We start from the raw sequence: 18951 nt of genomic DNA, 5'->3' as shown, positions 1-18951 counted from the left end.
GGCAAGAGTACTGGAGTGGGGTGCCATTTCCTTCTCCAATGCATGAAACTGAGAAGTGAAAGTGAAGTCGCTCAGTTGTGTCCGACTCTAGCGACTCCATCCATGGGATTTTCCAGGCAAGAGTACTGGAGTGGGGTGCCATTGCCTTCTCTGCCCAGGAGCTCTAGGATCTTCTTAAAACTGAGTCTCACTGGTCTGGTCTGAGCCATGTGTCCTTCCTGAACCGATGGAGCTGGGGTGAGTGTGGGGGCAGCCCACTCAACCCACATGGACTGACAGTGGCAAAAAGCTAGACGTCAAAGGGAAGCTCCAGGGGCTATTAACAGGAGACAGGAGGTTGGATATTGGACAAGTTAAAATAACAGACATTTATGTCGGTCCTCAATAACGTATTATTTTCTTATAGGTACTGTGTGAATTTACCAAGATGCTATAGCGAATTACCTCAAATTGGCTGGCTTAAAACAAAAAAAAAATTTACTTTCTCACAGTTCTGGATTCCAGAAGACTGAAATTTGAAGTGTTAGGGCCACACTCCCTCTGCAGGCTCGGGGGAAGAATTCCTTCTTCGTCTCTTCCAGGTTCTGGTGACTGTCACCATCCCTTGCTTTGTGGTGGCTTCCCTCCAGCCTCTGCCTCTGTGGTCACATTGCTTCCTGCTCTCCGTCTGTCTCAAGTCTCCTCCTGCTCTTCTCCTATAAGGACATGTGTCATTGAATTTAGGGCCCACCCTGAATAATCCGGGATAATCTCCTCATCTCCAGATCCTTATCCTAATTCCATCCAAGTAAGGTCACATTCATGCGCTCCAGGGATTTGACACGGACAGTTTCTGGGGAGCTGTTTTTCAGCCTACCGCTGGAACCATGCCAGAAGCATGATAACATTCAAGTGACGGACTTAAGCTCTCAAAATATATGAGAGAATCAGAATCATTTCTAAATATCACTGATATATTTTATCCACATGATTTGTTGCTTTTAAAGAGATAAAATTTGCTGTAAGGAAAAAACAAACAGCTAAATTTCTGACTTAATTGCAAAGCAGGTAAGGTTTTCATTTCAGCATATCCCTCTCCTGCCTTCTTCCAGGTAATTGTTGAGCCAATACCTATTTTTATTTGAGTTTTCTACTCTTTCTGAATTGTCTTTAGTTTCTTTGCTAAAGAAAGTTTCTTTGCTTAGCAGTATCAATCCTGATCATAATTAATAAACAAGAACTAGAATGTAAAGAGTCACTGGCAAGAATACACCACAGTGAGAAAGTATTTTCAAACCTGATTTCTTATTCCAAAAGAGTAAAAAACATTCAAAATCTCAACCACTTGCTCTTTTTTGTTTTTGGTCTAGATAAATGTCCCAAGGAACCCCAGGCTAGATTAGAGATAAACAAGACAAAAATCTTTTGAAGAAACCCTCAGGAGCCCCTGCTCCTCCGAGAAGACAGTGGTGTGATACATGTTTTCAAGAGCATGTCATACTGTTCCCTATTTCCACCCACCTTCAGCCCAAGAAGCCGCACTTAACCGGTTGCTCAGGTTGGACAGGGAGTGCTCTGGTTGCTGGTATTTTCCCTGGAGGCATCTTGGCAGCAGTCCTGGTGGTTCGGATCATCTGATATCATAGGGGTGGGCAGGTGGCTCTGGGCTTTACCAGCGGGATGGGCCTTAACAGGTGTTTCACAGGTTGGGGATGGGGGACCGGTGAAGTCTGACCCCTTGACACTCCCAGACATGTCAATTCAGGAGCTACAGAGGGGCATGCCTCCTCACCTGTGATTCTCAGATGCAGCTCTCCTTTACTGTCAAATGCAGCTTTCTTTACTAAAAACATGTAGGATCTGAAAAGGCAGAAAAGAGTTGGGTATTATAGGTTTTTGCTCCTTTTTGCTTCTGGAGAATGGACCCAAACTGGCACCAAGAATCAGCCTGTTTGTTGGCAGAGTGAATTTCCAGTGTTGGAGGTAGAATCATGCAATGGAAAGAGTTCTGGCCTGGACATTGGGCAGAGCCTTGCTCAGTGACATGAACTTTCTCTTCACTTCTTTGCTCTTCTGCTTCCTATATTTAAGTCAAGAGGCTAGGATGAGATATTCTTTGAGGCATATTGTGGCTTCAGTGGAGAAGGCAATGGCACCCCACTCCAGTACTCCTGCCTGGAAAATCCCATGGACGGAGGAGCCTGGTAGGCTGCAGTCCATGGGGTCGCTGAGGGTCGGACACGACCGAGCGACTTCACTTTCACTTTTCACTTTCATGCATTGGAGAAGGAAATGGCAACCCACTCCAGTGTTCTTGCCTGGAGAATCTCAGGGACGGGGGAGCCTGGTGGGCTGCCATCTACGGGGTCACACAGAGTCAGACACAGCAGCAGCAGCAGTGGCTTCAGTATCTATGTACACACATTACACCTAGGTTGAGCCTTTAGGATTCCTGAGAAGGCTCACTGGTTGTTCTTTTTTCCAGAAAGCTCTCCCCACATACACCCGGATGTTGCAGGTGGTTATATTTATCTGGCCCCTAAATAGGGTCCAAAAGTACAGGATTGTGGTTAGAGTTAAGAGCCATTTCTAGTTAGGATAGTATCAGTCATTCATCAAATATAAATTGTGTGTCCCAGGTAGGTGCTGGGGCTATAAAGATGAACCAAATGGAGCCCCTGCTCTGAAGGAGACAGATAAGTAAACCAAGGATTGCATTATAGTGTGCTAAGCTCCACTGTATGTATGCTCAGTCATGTCCAACTCTTTGTGACCCAGTGGACTGTAGTGGGTTGCCATTTCCTTCTCCAGATAAGCTCCACTACAGGGTTATTAATAAAGTTACATGACACATGGAGGATACACATATAAATCTGCCTAGAGTGGAATCAAGAATGGCTTTCTGGAGTAGGCAACACACGGGTTGATACCAAAGGGATGAGTAGGAATCACCTGGGTAGAACAGGCATCATGTCCCTTAGAATGCTTACAATAAACTTGCTCATTCAACAGATACTTGCCAACTGCCAAGCGACACATTGCTTCCTCTAAAGACAGGTATCTATTCCCTTTGGTCTGACACATGGATTAGGACAGTGTTTACCTAGTGGAAGCCTCAAGGGCAGGTCCTGAGTAAGCTGGGAAAGCTGACTGGAGTCCAACTTTGATGCAAACCAGAGACAGCAGAACTGTCAGTTCAGTCGCTCAGTCACCATAGGGCTCTTTGCAACCCCTTGGACCACAGAACTGTGGGCTCCAGCAATACCATTTTGATATACTAGTACTGAATGCTTGCAATCTATGTTCCGTACATGGAACACATTCCCTCCTTTCTTTCTTTTTTTTTTTTTTCTTTCCTTCCCTTTTCTGCACAAATTAGGTATACAAAAGCTGTTGCTTTCTGAGTGCATCTGAAGGTCTCACTCTGATTCTTCCTTAGTCATGGCAGGCTTCTTAGAGGAAGTACTCAGAAAGACAGGTAAGTAAGGACTAGCTTGACTCATGAGGTTGACATTCTAGCGAGAAGGGGCGCCTTGCTACTCACAGCCGTGCCAGCCTTCCCTGCATCTGACCTTTGTTCCTCTGCTAACCTCCCGCCGAGCAGAACCAGATCACTTCCCCCTTTCGGGTCAGAGGCTGGACGTGTCCCTGCGGTTCGGGATTCCCATCTCTGTCTGCCAAACGGGTGCCCCCCGCGCCGGGAGTCAGGACTCGGGGGCCCGCGGGCCGCGGCGGACCCCGCCGGCCGGGAGCGGCCCTCGGGGCGGCGCGGGGCCCCGCCCTCCGCTCGCCGGGCGGGCGGCCGCGTGCGGGCCGGGAGCCGGGCGGCAGCGCCCTCGCTCGCGCTCGGCGCCCCGCGCCCTCCGGGGAGCGTCCTCCGGCTCGCGCGCTCGCCCGCTCGGCCCCGCCGGCTGCCCGGCCGCGGCGAGCAGACGGGCCCGAGCCCTCGGCGCTGCCCGCGGGCCGCCCGCGCGAGCGGGGCGGCGGAGCCCCTCCGCGCTAATTGCCCGTCATTAAGTTAAGGAGACGGCGGGAGCGGAGCGCAGACTCCGGGGGCGGCGCGCGTCTGCGGCCGGGCTCGCCCGGCCCCGCCGGGGTTAAGTCTTCCGCTCCCTGCCGCCGGCTGGCGGCCAGCTGCCTCCAGCGAGAGGCCGGAGCCCCGGGCCAGGGAACCCGGAGGACCGCCTGGACCCCCGCCCCCGTCGCCGCCTCGAGGAGGAGCAGGAGTGGGGGGCTCGCCGTAGGCCCCCCGCCCGCCTCCCACCCCGACGCCCTGGTGCTGAGAGAGCCGGAGGGGCTGCGGGACTCCGAGATGGCCGATGAGATTGATTGGCTGGACTTGCCCGGCCGGTGGACCTACGGAGTTGACCGCGGTGGGAGAGTCTTCTTCATCAAGTATGTGAGCCTCTGTCATTTTGTCTCCCCCTCTCTCTTTCCTTTCCAAGTTGTCCAACTTGAAAGGCAGCAGGGCTGGGGACCAGCCGGAGAGGCCGGGTGGTGGGAGGGGTGGCTGGAACAACCCGCATGACTAATAAGTTTATCACTGTGCCTGTTTGAATGTGGCTCCCGCCTTTCCCCAGTGGGTCAAGGTCCAGCAGAGGCTCCGCACTCCCCGCCCTGGAGAGGCGGGCCAGGTGCTGGCTTTGCCCTCTCCCCTGGCCGCCGGCAGAACGGGGTCCCCGAGGAGAACGGCTGGACCTGGTGCCCAGCGCGCAGGTCTTCCCTTCCAGCTCTGGTGACTGACAGAGCCCGCGGAGGGTCCCTTCTTCCTTGTGCCCACCCCCACCTTTCCTACAGGAAGACGTGGGCTAGGTGCCAACCACCCAGGAGACCCTCTCCTACCGTCCCTGCAGTCCCCCGACCGGCACTCAGGGCTCCTCAGATGGCAGCCCCTCTCCGGCACTTTTACAGGGCTGTGGTCAAGGGGAAGAAGGTGCCCACAATACACCTGGCATTCTTTAGAGAGGGAGGCTCTGCTGCTCTCAGTAATATATTAGCACTGTTATATTAATTTCATCAACCAAAATGGCTCTGGCTTAATCTCATTATAACAGAGTGACTCTGCTGACGCTGTTTTGGCCTGCTTCTACGACAGGTATCTTTTGCCAGGATAGAAATCTCCTGATAATATAGCAAGCCTAGAAGCACAGCATGTGAACTGTTACCCACCCATGATGGGTTTTCCCTTTCTCAAGATAGCCGCTCACAGAACATTAGAGCTGAAAGGAAGCTTGGATGCAACCCGCTCCTGTTTCAGATGGGAGGCAAGCTCTGCAGAGATGGAGAGTACTTGGCTGAGATGAGACCACTTGTTAATCAGGGCTCCCACCGAGCCCAGAGTGCAGTGCCTTCCTTTTGTTACAAAGTGCCTTTGCAGCAGTGCAGGCAGCCAGTGGTTTTCTTGTTGGTGTTACTGTTTCCACGTTTGCTATAGGCTTTCCTTCTGTAGTTATTACTGCGATCAAAGTTGATGTTATAATTATACTATCTTAGACATTAACTCCACTAAAGTTCTTGACCCTGGGTCAGATTCTGAAATAACAGAACTTCTCCAGTATTAGAACAAGAGTCTCTTTGGTCAGTGGTTTGAGACTTTAGAATCTGTAAGAATCACCCAAGGAAATTAGTTTAAAAGGCCAGTTCCCAAGCCCTGCCTCCAAGGATTCTGTCTGAGTCAGAGGATCTGGGGTGGCCTCGGAATCTGCATTTCCACAGCTCCTCAGGGATTCTGATAAAGTGGTTAATTTGGCTTTTCCTATCTTTCTTCTCAGTTTCTTACTTGCCTTCCAACTTCTTTTTGTTGTTCATTCCATAGACATTTGTTGAATATCCACTATTTGTCTGCTGCAGTTTAGGGATTGAGATAGAAAAAACAATAAGACACACAGGTTTTTCTTTAAAGGTGGTATAAAATGCAAACAAATACTTATGAAATAATAAGATACATTCCAGAGGTAATTGCATGATGTTATAGGAACACAAGGAAGAAAGAGCTAATGGTCTGAAGAGTTGAGGGAGGGCTTCCTGGAGGAGGAGACATTTCACATCATTCTGGAGGAGAGAGACCAGAGTGAAAGGGGCCCTAGGCAGAGGCCTGCGAGTTGGAGGGCACCTATGGCTGTTGGAGCCCAGGTTGTCGTAAACACTCTGAGGGGCTCAGGAGAGATGGGATGGGCCAGCTGGGGTGCCGCAGAAGCTGAGGCAAAACAGGCAGGAGAGGGCCGCTCCAGAGGGGCTTGTGTGTTAGGCTAAGGGGTTTGAACATGATCCTGTAGGTGATAGGAAACCAAACGTGATTTCGAACAGAGAAGTGATGTAGTTAGACGTGTGCTGTAGAAGGATCTGTCTGGCAGTTGCAGAAATGATGATTTGGGGGCTGAGTGGGGCGACATGGGAGACACTGGAGGTGTGGAGGGCAGGTAGGAGGCAGTCACCAAAGTCTGTGCTCTGCTCAGTCGTGTCAGACTCTGTGCGACCCCATGGACTGGAGCCCGCCAGGCTCCTCTGTCCATGGGATTTTCTAAGCAAGAGTACTGGAGACGGTTGCCATTTCCTCCTCCAGGGGATCTGCCTGACCTGGGATCGAGCCCACGTCTCTCTGTCTCCTGCATTGGCAGGCGGGCTCTTTACCACTGAGCCACGTGGGAAGCCCCATCAAAGTCCAGGAGAGTCCAAGAGACTTGAATTAAAGATTTTTCTCCCTAAAGGGCGGGGAGAATCTTTAGGCGTAGAATTGAGAGTTTTCATTTACTTCTTGAATGTTGAGGAATGAGGGGAGAGAGGGGAAAGAGCCCCAGATAATTCTGAGCTAAAAAAGAATGTATTTATTTATTTTTGGCTGCAGTGGGTGTTCACTGCTGTGTGCTGACTTTCCCCAGTTGCGGTGAGGGGCTACTCTCTGCTGCATTGCACGGGCTTCTCACTGGTGGCTTCTCTTGTTGGGGAGCACAGTTCTAGAGCTCGGACTTCAGTAACTGTGGGGCTTGGGCTTAGCTGCCCCTCGGCGTGTGGGATCTTCCTGGATGAGGGATCAGGCTTGTGTCCCTTACACTGGCAGGCTGATTCTTAACCACTGAACCACCAGGGAAATGCTAAATCTTAGAATTTTTAACTTGAATTTGATAGAAATCAGGAGTATGGGAAGAGGAACAGATTTTAGGGAAGGTACAAGTTGAGCTAGGAAATCCCGAATTTGAGGTTCCCATGGGACAGTCAGGAAGTGCTGTCCTAGAGGCAGCTAGGTGTACAGGCTAGAGGTTGAAGAGAGAGGCCCTGGACTGGAGAGTCATCACGCACAGCTGGGACCACCCAGGAGTGTGTCAGGGGGAAGATGGGAGGGTCTCTGGGCAAAACCACATTTGAGGAGAGGCCAGAAGAGGAGAGGCCAGATGGAGGAGACCTGGCGTGGAGGTGGGTAGCCCCAGGGTCAGAGTGGCATGGCCCCAGATGGCGAGGAAGAGGGATGATCAGCTGTGCAAAAGCCACATGAGGTTAAGACTGGAGAGCGTTTACTGGATTGAGGAACTGGGGCATCTGTAATGACCTCTAGGAAAGTGGCTTCAGGGGAGGGCTGGGGACAGGAACCAGACTGCAGAGGTTGGTGAATGGCAGGCCAGAAAATGGGGACTGTTAGAAGGAACTCGTTTCTAACAGGGTTGTCTGATCAGGAAGAAGAGGAGCTTGGGAAGGGAGCTGGAAGGGAAAGCAGCTTTGAGAGAGAGAGACGGAGGGTTCAGTGGAAGACACAGACAGGAATGGGGCTAAAGTGACGGATGTGAGAGGGAGGGTGAAGTTGAATGTAAAGCCTGCCATGCTCAATAGAGTAAGGGTCTAGAAAAGATGGGAGATGATGTGGATTGTGACCCACATGGACCCTTCTTCAATGGGAGAGGGCCACCTTTTGTCCAATGTAGAGACAAGTACTATAGTTCAGTTCAGTCACTCAGTTGTGTCTGACTCCTTGTGACCCCATGAACTGCAGCACGCCAGGCCTCCCTGTCCATCACCAACTCCCGGAGTCCACCCAAACCCATGTCCATCAAGTCGGTGATGCCATCCAACTATCTCATCCTCTGTCATCCCCTCCTCCTCCTGCCCTCAATCTTTCCCAGCATCAGGGTCTTTTCAAATGAGTCAGCTCTTTGCATCAGGTGGCCAAAGTATTGGAGTTTCAGCTTCAACATCAGTCCTTTCAATGAATATTCAGGACTGATTTCCTTTAGGATGGACTGGTTGGATGTCTTTGCTGTCCAAGGGACTCTGAAGAGTCTTCTCCAACACCACAGTTCAAAAGCATCAATTCTTCGGTGCTCAGCTTTCTTTATAGTCCAACTCTCACATCCATACATGACCACTGGAAAAACCATAGCCTTGACCAGATGGACCTTTGTTGACAAAGTAATCTCTCTGCTTTTTATTATGCTGTCTAGGTTGGTCATAACCTTCCTTCCAAGGAGTAAGCATCTTTTCATTTCATGGCTGCAATCACCATCTGCAGTGATTTTGAAGCCCAGAAAAATAAAGTCTGTCACTGTTTCCACTGTATCCCCATCTATTTGCCATGAAGTGATGGGACCAGATGCCATGATCTTAGTTTTCTGAATGTTGAGCTTTAAGCCAACTTTTTCACTTTCCTCTTTCACTTTCATCAAGAGGCTCTTTAATTCCTCTTCACTTTGTGCCATAAGGGTGGTGTCATCTGCATATCTAAGGTTATTGATATTTCTCCCAGCAATCTTGATTCCAGCTTGTGCTTCCTCCAGCCCAGCGTTTCTCATGATGTACTCTGCATGTAAGTTAAATAAGCAGGGTGACGATATACAGCCTTGATGTGCTCCTTATAAGACAAGAGGAGATACGTATAAGTGTTGGGGGGAGGTTGCTTCTGCTTCGTGGTTTCTATTTCTGTTGAGTTGAGGGATGAGATTATCCACTGAGAGTGAGGGAGAGGGATGGGAGGAAGGCGGGCCTGGGACTTGCCAGCATCCTGGGACCTGAGGTTGGTGGGAAAGCCTTGGAAACACTCAGCAAGGGTCAGCGGATTGGGGTCCCTGAAGAAGATTCTAGCTGGTGGGTTTGCAATGAGCGCGGTCCTTCTGGTTCCACAGTTTCCCCACTAGCCCAGGGGCAGGGTGGGAACAACCTGTGGCTGCACTGTTCAGGGAGCTGACAGGGTGGGGGAGGATGTGGGAGAGGATGTGGGGAGTGCTGGGTGTGCCCCCTCCGTGACCCTGCGACTGTCTGAGGGGTAGAGACACGTGTGGTCCGGGGAGCGAGGGCTGGAGGTCTCGCAGGCCACAGGGGAGGGGAAGGGCTGAGTGTCCCTGGCTCTGCTCCCTCGCCCCCTGTCGCAGAACCACAGCCCAGGCCACAGGCCCTCTGCCATGATGCGCATGGCTCCAGGTCCCATGACTTGGTTTCCTAGGCACCTGGGAATGCTCTTCCTGCAGCTGGTGTTAAAGAAACTCAGAGGAAATGCAGTGGAGTTGAGGGAGAGGAAGCAGGAGTCCACGCGAAGACCTGGACACGAGTGTTCCAAGTAGCTTTATTTGTAATGGCCCGACCTGGAAACACCCCCGGTGTTCATCAGCGGGGAGGTGTTCATCACCTGCAGTGGGAGGAGCTACTGACCCGGGCCAGCACGTGGGAGAGAGACAAGAAGGAGAGAAGGCAGACAGAGAGGGCTTGTCTGTGTGATTCCACATGTGTGACACCCTGGGAACTCTAGAAAGTGCCAGTGAATCTATGGTAACAGGAAATGTACCAGTGGCTGCTGGGGACGGGGGGGACAGTGAGAACCAGTGGGTAGGAGATGGGAATTACAAAGGGGCACAGAGAGGATATGGGGGCACGTCTGGGCCTGGATCCTGGCTTCATCACTTACTGATTCTGACTTTGGGGGACTTACTTAGCCTCGCGGAACCACAGGTGTGTAATCTGCAGAGCTCCTTCTGTGAGGGAGCGTTGTGGATGGTGGTGCACAGCCCGGCAGACACTTGAGGACTGCCGACCCTCGCAGCCTCCTCTTCTCTTGTCCGTTGTGAAGCTGCAGTGAAGAGCCTTCTGTGTGCTTCTCGTGTGGCTTCACTGGTCACCTCGAATGTTGCCTCTTTCATGATGCCACCATGCTGCTCCCCTTCCCTAACCCCATGCAGGGAGTGCTCCCCCCTCTGACTTTTAGTACTCTCTCTGTGTGGCTCCTATCACCTCATATTCCAGATATCTTTTTACACGTCTGTCTCCCAGGTGGGTTATACAAAAGCAGTGCATCCTCTGAGGTCAGGGATCTGGGATTCTTCATCTCTGCACCCTGAGTCTGCTCAGTAAATGTTCTGCGTGTGTGCGTGAGCAAAGGCAGCCTGGTGTCTGGGGTTGGACAGTCAGTACTGATGTGACGGTGGTGATGGGTGTCCTGCGCAGGGAAGCCTCTGTGACCTCTGACATGTTCGCTTTGGTCTTCTCTAGTGATGAGGAGAAGTCAACCTGCTGGGTGCATCCTGGAACAGCATCGCCCATCCAGAGCGGACACTCCTCCTGTCCAGGTAAGGAGCTCGTCCCTCCCTGCCTTTGCAAGCCGTGAGGCGGGGATGCCCTGTGGTGGCTGTGGGAACCCGCTACCCTGACTTTGCTTCTGGAATTTTCCTTTCTCTTCGTATGGACTCAGCTAAGCATTGACCCACCACTGGGCAGATGAGGGCAGGAGGCTTGATGCTCACTTTGAGGTCTTTTCGAGCTTCCAGTCCTGTGCTCAGTGACTGGGACTGACCTCTGAGGATGAAGAGTTTGCTTATCCCTCTTATCCCTCTGCCCAGTTGGAAAACCCCCTCCACCCTGAGAGCGCCCTCCCAGGCTAGCAGGAAAGATGGGCCCCATCCGAGCCAAGATGGTTTCATTCTAAATTGAAGAGGTGGAGACACCAAGAACCATAAGGCCTGGGGTGTTTGAAGTGAACAGCCCACCACCTTCTTCAGGATGCTGCCGTGGACCATAGGGGAGGGGCGGGATTGACAATGTTGGACCCCCTCACCCCACCCCCGCCCCTCGCTGGCCTCCCAGCCCTTCACCCAGCCACACAGATGGCCTCCCAGCCCTTCACCCAGCCACACAGAGTCCTGGTCGTTCTTGGGGCACAGGAGCACTGCCGGATGTTCGGGTCAGGTGCTGACTTGCCCAGAGCCTGCTTTCTTTTCATTTCGGAACTGGACTTATTTTGGTTCTAGAGCCAAAAAGGACTTCAGGGATCATGGAGTCTGACTCCTTCATTTTAAAGCAGAGAGAAAGGGCCTGGCTCAAGGCCACTTAGCTAATAAGCAAAGAAGCATCGGAGTCAAATGCGCAAGTTCTAGAGACAGAGAGACCTGAGCTCAAATCTTGGCTTGAGTTTTTACTAGTGTGGCTTTGAGCAAGTGGTTAGTTCTTCTGGGACTTAGCTTCTTTGTAACATGGGGATAGGATTATGAACCTCAAAAGGTTGTAGCACCGATTATGCAAGAGAGTCACCATCAACAGAGGTGACTTTTATGGTTTTTGTCGTCATTGTACTTTCAACTTGAAGCAAAGCCTCACGACCCCAAGGCTGCGGCTGTCTTCCTCTGGGTTGGTGGTGCCACCTTCCACGTTTTGGCTGTTTTCAGCTGGAGTCCGTCCATCTTACCGTGGCCCTAGGTAAGGCCAGAGGATGAATACAAGCCTGTGAGCCAATCCTGTCGTTTTTGGCTGCAGCCAACTGGTTGTCCAAGGTTGGGAAAGGGTTAAGATGCCCCTGAAGCTTGCTGGAAGGGCAGCTGCCTTAGTGGGCACTCCGCCTGGACAGGAATATAAGCACTCTTGGTGTTGCCTGGGCAGAGAGGGCAGTGTGCAGGGAAGTTGCTGGAAAAGGCAGGGGACATAATCCACGCTGGCCTCTTTCCCAGGCACATCACAGTGGCAGGATTATTTATGATTCTGACCCAATGGGGATCCTTCTACACGGGGAGGCTGCCAACCCACGCCCTTCTGAATGGGAGCATCCTCGCGCAGGGACAGAGGGGAACAAGCAGCATTTATGGGGCAACACAGAGGAAAGAATGTGAGCTTTGCACGTAGGCGACCAGACTCCTGTCCTGGCCCAGACACTTCCTGTGTGACCTCTGGCAAGTCGATTGAGCTCTCTGGGCCTCAGTTTCCTCATCTGTACAAATGCTTGGGCTGATGCCTGTTGTGTAATGTTGCTGTGCAGACTGAATATGCTCGCAGGGGTAAACCGTGTGCCTTAGAGGAGAGAGGCTCTCACTAAGCAGTGGCCGGTGGTGTGATTTCTGTGGACCATGTCCTGAGAGGGAGGTGGGCTGCCCCGCTGCACTGAAGCATCGGCATCTCCAGCAGCAGCAGCTGTGGCAATGCAGAGCCTTGATACCCGGCAGTGAGTGAAGAGAACAGTGAGTAGCTGAGGCCAGCACTCTGTCCAGCCCAGGCCCCACTGTCCAGCAGCTTGTGTCTGAGGGCAGCTGGGAACAGGGCAGGAGAGGTGCAGACCAGCACTGAGTAGCCATAGTTTATAAAACCTCTTACACAGGCAGGTATTTAACTGTTGAGAGAATCTGCGCCCGTTTCCTAATGTGTCAGCCACAGGGCTCTTGCAGCAGTGCCCTGCCTGCCTCCACCTCATGCTGGATTCCCTCGGACTCCCGGAAAGCTTGTCCTCCTCTGCCGCAGTTGGAGGCGGCCTGTTTGAGAGGCAGGACTCGGCCAGGGTGACTGTTTTGGGGGGGCGGCAGAGCCAGAGGCCCCCCGAGCGCCCTGTGGAGAAGGAGACGCGGAGTCTCTGGAGCTGTGCAGCAGGGGCTGCGCCTGCCTGGAGGACTGCCTAGATGCCTCAGAGCCAAGATCAGCTTCCTTGGCTACTCAGTCCTCTTTCATTTTGCAAGTCAGTGATTCTCCATTCTAAGCATTTTCATGGATAAATTGTTTTCAGAGGTGCTGTTAAAATTAAAAAAAAAAAAAAAGCCTCATTTTTTTCTGGGACTGATTTCCCAGGTCTGTGGTGTTTTATTCAGAAGCAGAGCTAATGACAGTGGCCTGGGATCTGAAGACTTGTGCGTGCGTACTAAGTCGCTTCTGTTGTGTCCAGCTCCTTGCGACCACATAGACTGTAGCCTGCCACCCGCCAGGCTCCTCTGTCCATGGGACTTCCCAGGCAAGAATACTGGAGTGGGTTGCCATTTCTCCTCCAGGGGATCTTCCCGACCCAGGGATTGAACCTGCATCTCTTGCATCAGCAGGCGGGTTCTTTACCACTAGCACCATCTGGGAAAGCCCTTGGAGACTTGAGTCGTGGTCTTATCTTAAGTGCTAATTATCCATGAGATCTGGGGCCAGTGACTCGCCGTGGCTCCAGCTTCTGCTCCTGTGATATAAGCAGGGATGATCCTGAGGACCTTCTAGGGCGGTCATCTGTGCATTCACTGCTACATCCCTGGGGGCTGGCACAGGGCCTGGCCAGAACAGATGCGCAGTGACTGTTTGTTGAATGAATGAGCGAAGGCTGCAAAGGAGTGATCTGTTTTGTTGCTTCACTGCTCTCTGATGGGGGGCATCTCCTCCACTGCTACCTCTCTTACTGTTTGCTGAAGCACAGACTGATAAGGACAGAAAAGGGTGAGATTGTTGGTTTGACCACTGCTGGCGTATCTGTGAATTGCCCTGCTTCTCCGAGTCTCCATCCCTCCTGAGTGCAGATTGGGCTTGCGGAAGAGAGGGTGATTTTGTGATTTTGCTTCCTCACAGGTTTGCCCAAGGGCTGGGAGATGGATTCTACCCAGGAAGGAGCTGTGTATTTCATCAAGTGAGTAAGATGGAGTTTCTTTCCAGTCTTGGGGTTCTACTTTTGTCCTTATGCCTGATACCTCCTTGGGCGGAGAGACAGTTAAAGGGTCTTCCTGGAGGCCTTGCTGGGGTCTGTGAATGGCCAGGAGGTGTCACGGGTTCCAAGTTAAAGATAAAGCCCAGGGCATGTGTGTGTGAAGCTTTGCAGATAAAGCCCAGGGTGTGCGCATGTGCATGTGTGTGTGTGTGTGTGCCCAGGAGAGCTCGTGTCAATCACAGGAAGTTCTCTGGGGTGCCGGGGTGGGGCTGGGTGATGAATGGAACTCTGGGCTGGGCTGTGTGGGTGGGAGGGACATGGCCCAACAGAGCAGAGGAGAGAAGCTCTTCTAGACACTTGGATCAAAGGGTTGAGGAAGGAGCACGGTTGTCAGGAGAGGCGGGAAGCAGAGGTGAGTGGGAGGGAAGGGGTGAGCTGGGTGCATGCACAGCCTGCTTCACGCCCGCCCTCCTGGGGGGCCTCTGTCATCCTGGGGGTGGCAGGCATGTGTCTGGTACTCTGTGTCCCCTCAGGGGTGGTCAGGGCCCTCTGTCGGATGGGTGGCTCGTGTTCTTGGGCGCAGCAGGCAGCCCTGGGGGCCGGGGTGCCCGCGTCTGCCCCGCTGGACGCCTCCCCCTCTGCCCCGACCTGGGTCCCTCCGCTTCCCCGCTGGCCTGTCTCCGGCTTTGCTCTCAGGGTGAAGCGGGTGGGCTCCAGCCGGCGGGGCTGGGCGGTGGCTGCAAACAGCTGGGGCTCAGGCACCAGCAGAGGGAGCCGCTGCCCAGCCTGCAAGGAGAGCATTTTTCTCATCTCCTTTCCTCTCTCCCTACTTTCTCACCTTCCTTGTCTGTGCTGTGAGAGGTCCTCTTTCCATCTCCTGCCTCCAGACCAGCCAGCACTTGCATCGGTTTGCCTGTTAACCATATTCTTACCTAGCTGATCGGTCATGTCTGACTCCTTCTGGTCCCCTAGACTGTGGCCCTCCAGGCTCGTCTGTCCATGAGACGACAGGCAAGCATATCGGAGTGGGTAGCCATTCTCAAACAAAAGCAGTAGGAAAAAAATGGACAACTGATCTGTTTTGGAAATTGTTCTGATATGACATGGCTCTCATAGCCTGAGCTTTTCCTGAAATTGAACTCCTTGCTTCAGTTAAGACTTGCTCCTTTTTTTTCTCCTTAATGGCAGCACCTTAGCATTCCCTTAGCATACCTGGTTCTTGAGGTCATTTACGAAACACTGTCACATGTATTAAAAAAATGTTTTTGACTGCATGTCATGCAGGCTATTGGTTCCCTGACCAGGAATGGAACTCATGCCCCCTGCAGTGAATGTGCAAAGTGGTAACCCCTGGACGGCCAGGGAAGCCTGGCACTTTTGCATGTATTACCTTGTCGGCCTTTGAAAGCGCTCCCCCTTCCTGTGGTCCCGGCCGGCCCCTCCCCGCCCTCAGCTCCCGCAGCTGGGCAGCTGCACTGATTCTCGTTTTCCCTCCATCAGGCCAAACTGATTTCTGCCTCAGGACCCTGGCACTTGCTGTTCGCTCTGGCTGGGCACGCTTTCCTCCTATTTTTGCACATCTGGCTTCTACTCAACATTTGGCTCAAGTGACGTCTTCTTAGCAGGGCTTTCCTGGCGACCTTGTCTGAAGCTCCCTCCTGCTCCTGCTGAGCCCCGCCGCACTTTCTTTACCCACACGACCGGAAGGGTTTTGTTTACATGTTTGTTTTCCTGTTTTCTCGTTGGTGTCCCCCACTGCCGTGTCAGCCCTGAGAGCAGATTCTGGCTGTTTTGTGTTCCACTCTGTCCTGGATCCTTTCTGGCACTTGATAGGAACCCAATATTTGGTGAAAGGAATGAACGGATGAATGAAAAATGTCAGGAGATAGAGGCATAACGAACTCCTGCTTTGGCTGCCAGCGCAGAGCCTCTCCTGAGCGCCTCCTTCAGCGTGTTCCGTCCTGAGCTCGTTGCCTTCCCACCACCAGCCTGTTTCATCTTTGTCGGAAGTGCCAGCAGCGCAGAACCCTTGGGCCCCTCCTCCAGAGGTCCTGTCAGTTTTCCTTTTAAATATCCCTCAGCACCACCACTTCTCATCATCGCTGTGGCCACCACCCACGTCTGTGAACACAGACACTGAACACCACAGTACAGTTCTTCGGCGCTCAGCTTTCTTCACAGTCCAACTCTCACATCCATACATGACCACTGGAAAAACCATAGCCTTGACCAGATAGACCTTTGTTGGCAAAGTAATGTCTCTGCTTTTTAATATGTTATCTAGGTTGGTCATAACTTTCCTTCCAAGGAGTAAGCGTCTTTTAATTTCATGGCTGCAGTCACCATCTGCAGTGATTTTGCAGCCCCAAAAATAAAGTGTGACACTGCTTCCACTGTTTCCCCATCTATTTCCCATGAAGTGATGAGACCAGATGGCATGATCTTCGTTTTCTGAATGTTGAGCTTTAAGCCAACTTTTTCACTCTCCTCTTTTACTTTCATCAAGAAGCTCTTTAGTTCCTCTTCACTTTTGGCCATAAGGGTGGTGTCATCTGCACATCTGAGGTTATTGATATTTCTCCTGGCAATCTTGATTCCAGCTTGTGCTTCTTCCAGCCCAGCGTTTCTCATGATGTACTCTGCATATAAGTTAAATAAGCAGGGTGACAATATACAGCCTTGACGTACTCGGTTTCCTATTTGGAACCAGTCTGTTGTTCCATGTCCAGTTCTAACTGTTGCTTCCTGACCTGCATGTAGGTTTCTCAAGAGGCAGGTCAGGTGGTCTGGTATTCCCATCTCTTTCAGAATTTTCCACAGTTTATTGTGATCCACACAGTCAAAGGCTTTGGCATAGTCAATAAAGCAGAAATAGATGTTTTTCTGGAACACTCTTGCTTTTTCAATGATTCAGCGGATGTTGGCAATTGATCTCTGGTTCCTCTGCCTTTCCAAGAGGTAATAATAAAAGTCAGATATACACATAACTTTGGAATCTGGGCTTCATTTTTTCTTCTTCTTTTAGTGTGGTTGAGTCAAATTTCAATGAGCAAATACTGATATTTGGCCAGCATCAGGTAAATCTGATAATTGTGTCCAATAGACCCTTTCCTACATGGTGCTTGGGAGATCATTCTTTTGTATTACACAACTGATGGCATTGCTGAAGTGTGTGTGCAGTTTTAAAGTGTCATTGAACAGAAAGGGTGTGCAGGGAGAAGAGAAAAAGCACAGGGTTAAAATGTGGGTAAAACCCATTGCCAGCCTGTACGCATGTACACATAAATCCACTGGAGGGCGCCAAAGCACACATGACCGGCCCACTGAGGCCTTGAAAGGGCTGGCTCCCTGCAGAGGGTGGGTCCTCTCGGAGCTGACAGGGGCGTCCTGACCCTCCTCTGCCACCCCTCAACCACTGTGGGCCTGGTGGACTCCTCTGATGCTTGGAGATCTGGCCGGGTAACACTCATCCCTGATTTTCTCTGTCCCCTGACTCCTTCCTGCTAAGGCACCCATCTGTGGAGCTTGTTAGTTCAGTCTCCAAGAGTGTGTCTCTCTTCGGTTGGCAAAGAGGGCAGTAGGACCAGGGGTCCTTTCTGCCGAGACACGCCCCCGTTACCCTCGCTCCCAGCCTGGGCCCTGCTGCCCCTCCCCCACTGGGACGCTGCCCTGTGGCCGTGCCAGCCTGCACGGGCACCTCCGCCCCTCAGGGAGCCCCACCCAGCTGCTGTCACCTCCTTGTTCTGGCCTGGATACTTCCTCCAAGACGGGGCCAGGATGGGCTCTCTGCACCTGTGCCTCTGGTTCTGTCAGGGTGGGCTCAGCGCTGTGCCAGGGGCTGTGGGGGGTGGGGGGGCAGGCACACAGGAGCCCAGGGCTGGCTCACAGGAATCATCAGTAGAGAGCCCAACCTGGGGGACCCCAGAGGAGGTGGTGTCCCAGGAAGTACGATGGAGCCTCACAGGGCAAAGGAGAGAAGTCCCAGAGCAGCGAATCTGCGAGTTCGTCACCTGACTAGCTCTGCCCTCCGAAAGGCAAGTAACACCCTGGAACAGTAAAGCATGAGACAGATGAGGAGAAGCGAGGCGTGGTGTGGGGCCCGGAACAGACAAGCCCCATTTGCAGATGAGGGAAACAGGCTCAGCAGCCAGGTCACGCCTTCAGAGTCCCTTAGCTGGTAGGGAACAGAGCCGGGGCTCAATCTCAGGTCCTGAAAGAGAGTGTATCACCCAGGCTCCGTTATCCACTCCCCGCTTATTACCTTCTGGCAGGAGACACCCATCCAGGCGTGGCTGGGTAAGGAAGGGGCAGACACATTTGAGGGCCAGTGGATCGCCCTCAGTTTAGTGGTCCCCGGTACTGTGGTGGGGGCGGTGCTGACCCTCCAAAGGCCAGGAGGGTGCGAGTGTTCAGACTGTGAATCCGTGACTGAGTTTTGGACGTTTGTTTTTAAGCGCTGGGGGCCGTGGATTCCAAAGTGGGGCACAGATGGAGTCACAGGCGCGCTCTTGGGATACCCTCCACTCCCTCCCAACCTAGGCCTCTCAGATGGGTCTTGTTCCCCCTCTGCTGCGTTAACAGAGAGGGAATTCAGATTCGGCGCGGGTGGACTATTTCCCCGGCTCTGCCTCACCGGTCCTCGTTGGACCTTGGAGACGCCTCGCCCCTTGTGCCCCGAAGCGCAGGCGGTGTTCCCGCAGCCGCCCTCGCATGCCTCTCCAGCCCGCAGCCCCACAGATCCCCGGGAGCACCGAGGCTCTAGCTCAGGCCGCTCAGAGGACTTGGCTGCTGCCCTCGCCCTCCGTCTGCCAGAGAGAAAACTCTCAGCAGGCCCGTCTGCCTCCTGCCCATTCCAGGTGTCTGAGGAGTTCGTGGAATGGAGGCTGGGGTCCTTGTCCCCTTTCCCACTCTGTCTGTCCCTTCCAGATGCTGTAGTCTCTGGTTCTGGCCTTACTTTGCTCCACTGGCTCCTCGAGGCCCGAGACCCCCCAGAGCCCCGCATCTCGGGCTGCCTGGGCCGGGTTCTCCCCAAGCCTGTCCTGGGCAGTCTCGCCAAGTCCTGCAGAGCAGGGACAGGTGGGCTGGACCGAGCCGGTGCTGCCTGCACGGGGCCTGTGTCCAGCATTTCTCTG

General features: G+C 52.8%; 1 protein-coding gene and 1 long non-coding RNA gene across 15 annotated transcripts in view; one reads left to right on the top strand and one right to left on the bottom strand.

Moving 5' to 3' along the window:
* Positions 1-374: 374 nt before the first annotated feature.
* Positions 375-4509, bottom strand: LOC113906294. 2 transcript variants are annotated; one of them, XR_003514835.1, is made up of 4 exons: positions 4340-4509; positions 1772-1839; positions 1501-1665; positions 375-695 (listed from the first exon to the last, which is right to left on the bottom strand). It is a non-coding gene; the product is annotated as an uncharacterized LOC113906294 (long non-coding RNA). The 2 variants fall into 2 exon arrangements; XR_003514836.1 differs by lacking the exon at positions 4340-4509 and adding an exon at positions 3552-3722.
* Positions 4213-18951, top strand: part of PLEKHA6 (pleckstrin homology domain containing A6) — a 138305-nt gene continuing 123566 nt past the window's right edge. For 3 of the 13 annotated variants that reach the window (XM_027564225.1, XM_027564224.1, XM_027564219.1), the window contains exons 1-3: positions 4225-4374; positions 10444-10520; positions 13744-13801. In XM_027564225.1, the coding sequence (XP_027420026.1) occupies positions 4292-4374; positions 10444-10520; positions 13744-13801 (218 nt within the window). In that variant the 5' untranslated portion in view covers positions 4225-4291. Of the gene's footprint in view, positions 4375-10443; positions 10521-13743; positions 13802-18951 lie in introns of all 13 variants that reach the window. The other 10 variants (XR_003514834.1, XM_027564208.1, XM_027564218.1 and 7 more) reach the window with 6 other exon arrangements.

Source organism: Bos indicus x Bos taurus, chromosome 16 (assembly GCF_003369695.1).
Source record: "Bos indicus x Bos taurus breed Angus x Brahman F1 hybrid chromosome 16, Bos_hybrid_MaternalHap_v2.0, whole genome shotgun sequence".
NCBI lineage: Eukaryota > Metazoa > Chordata > Mammalia > Artiodactyla > Bovidae > Bos > Bos indicus x Bos taurus.
Note: the sequence above shows the minus strand (reverse complement) of the source record. Positions and strands in the feature narration are given on the sequence as shown.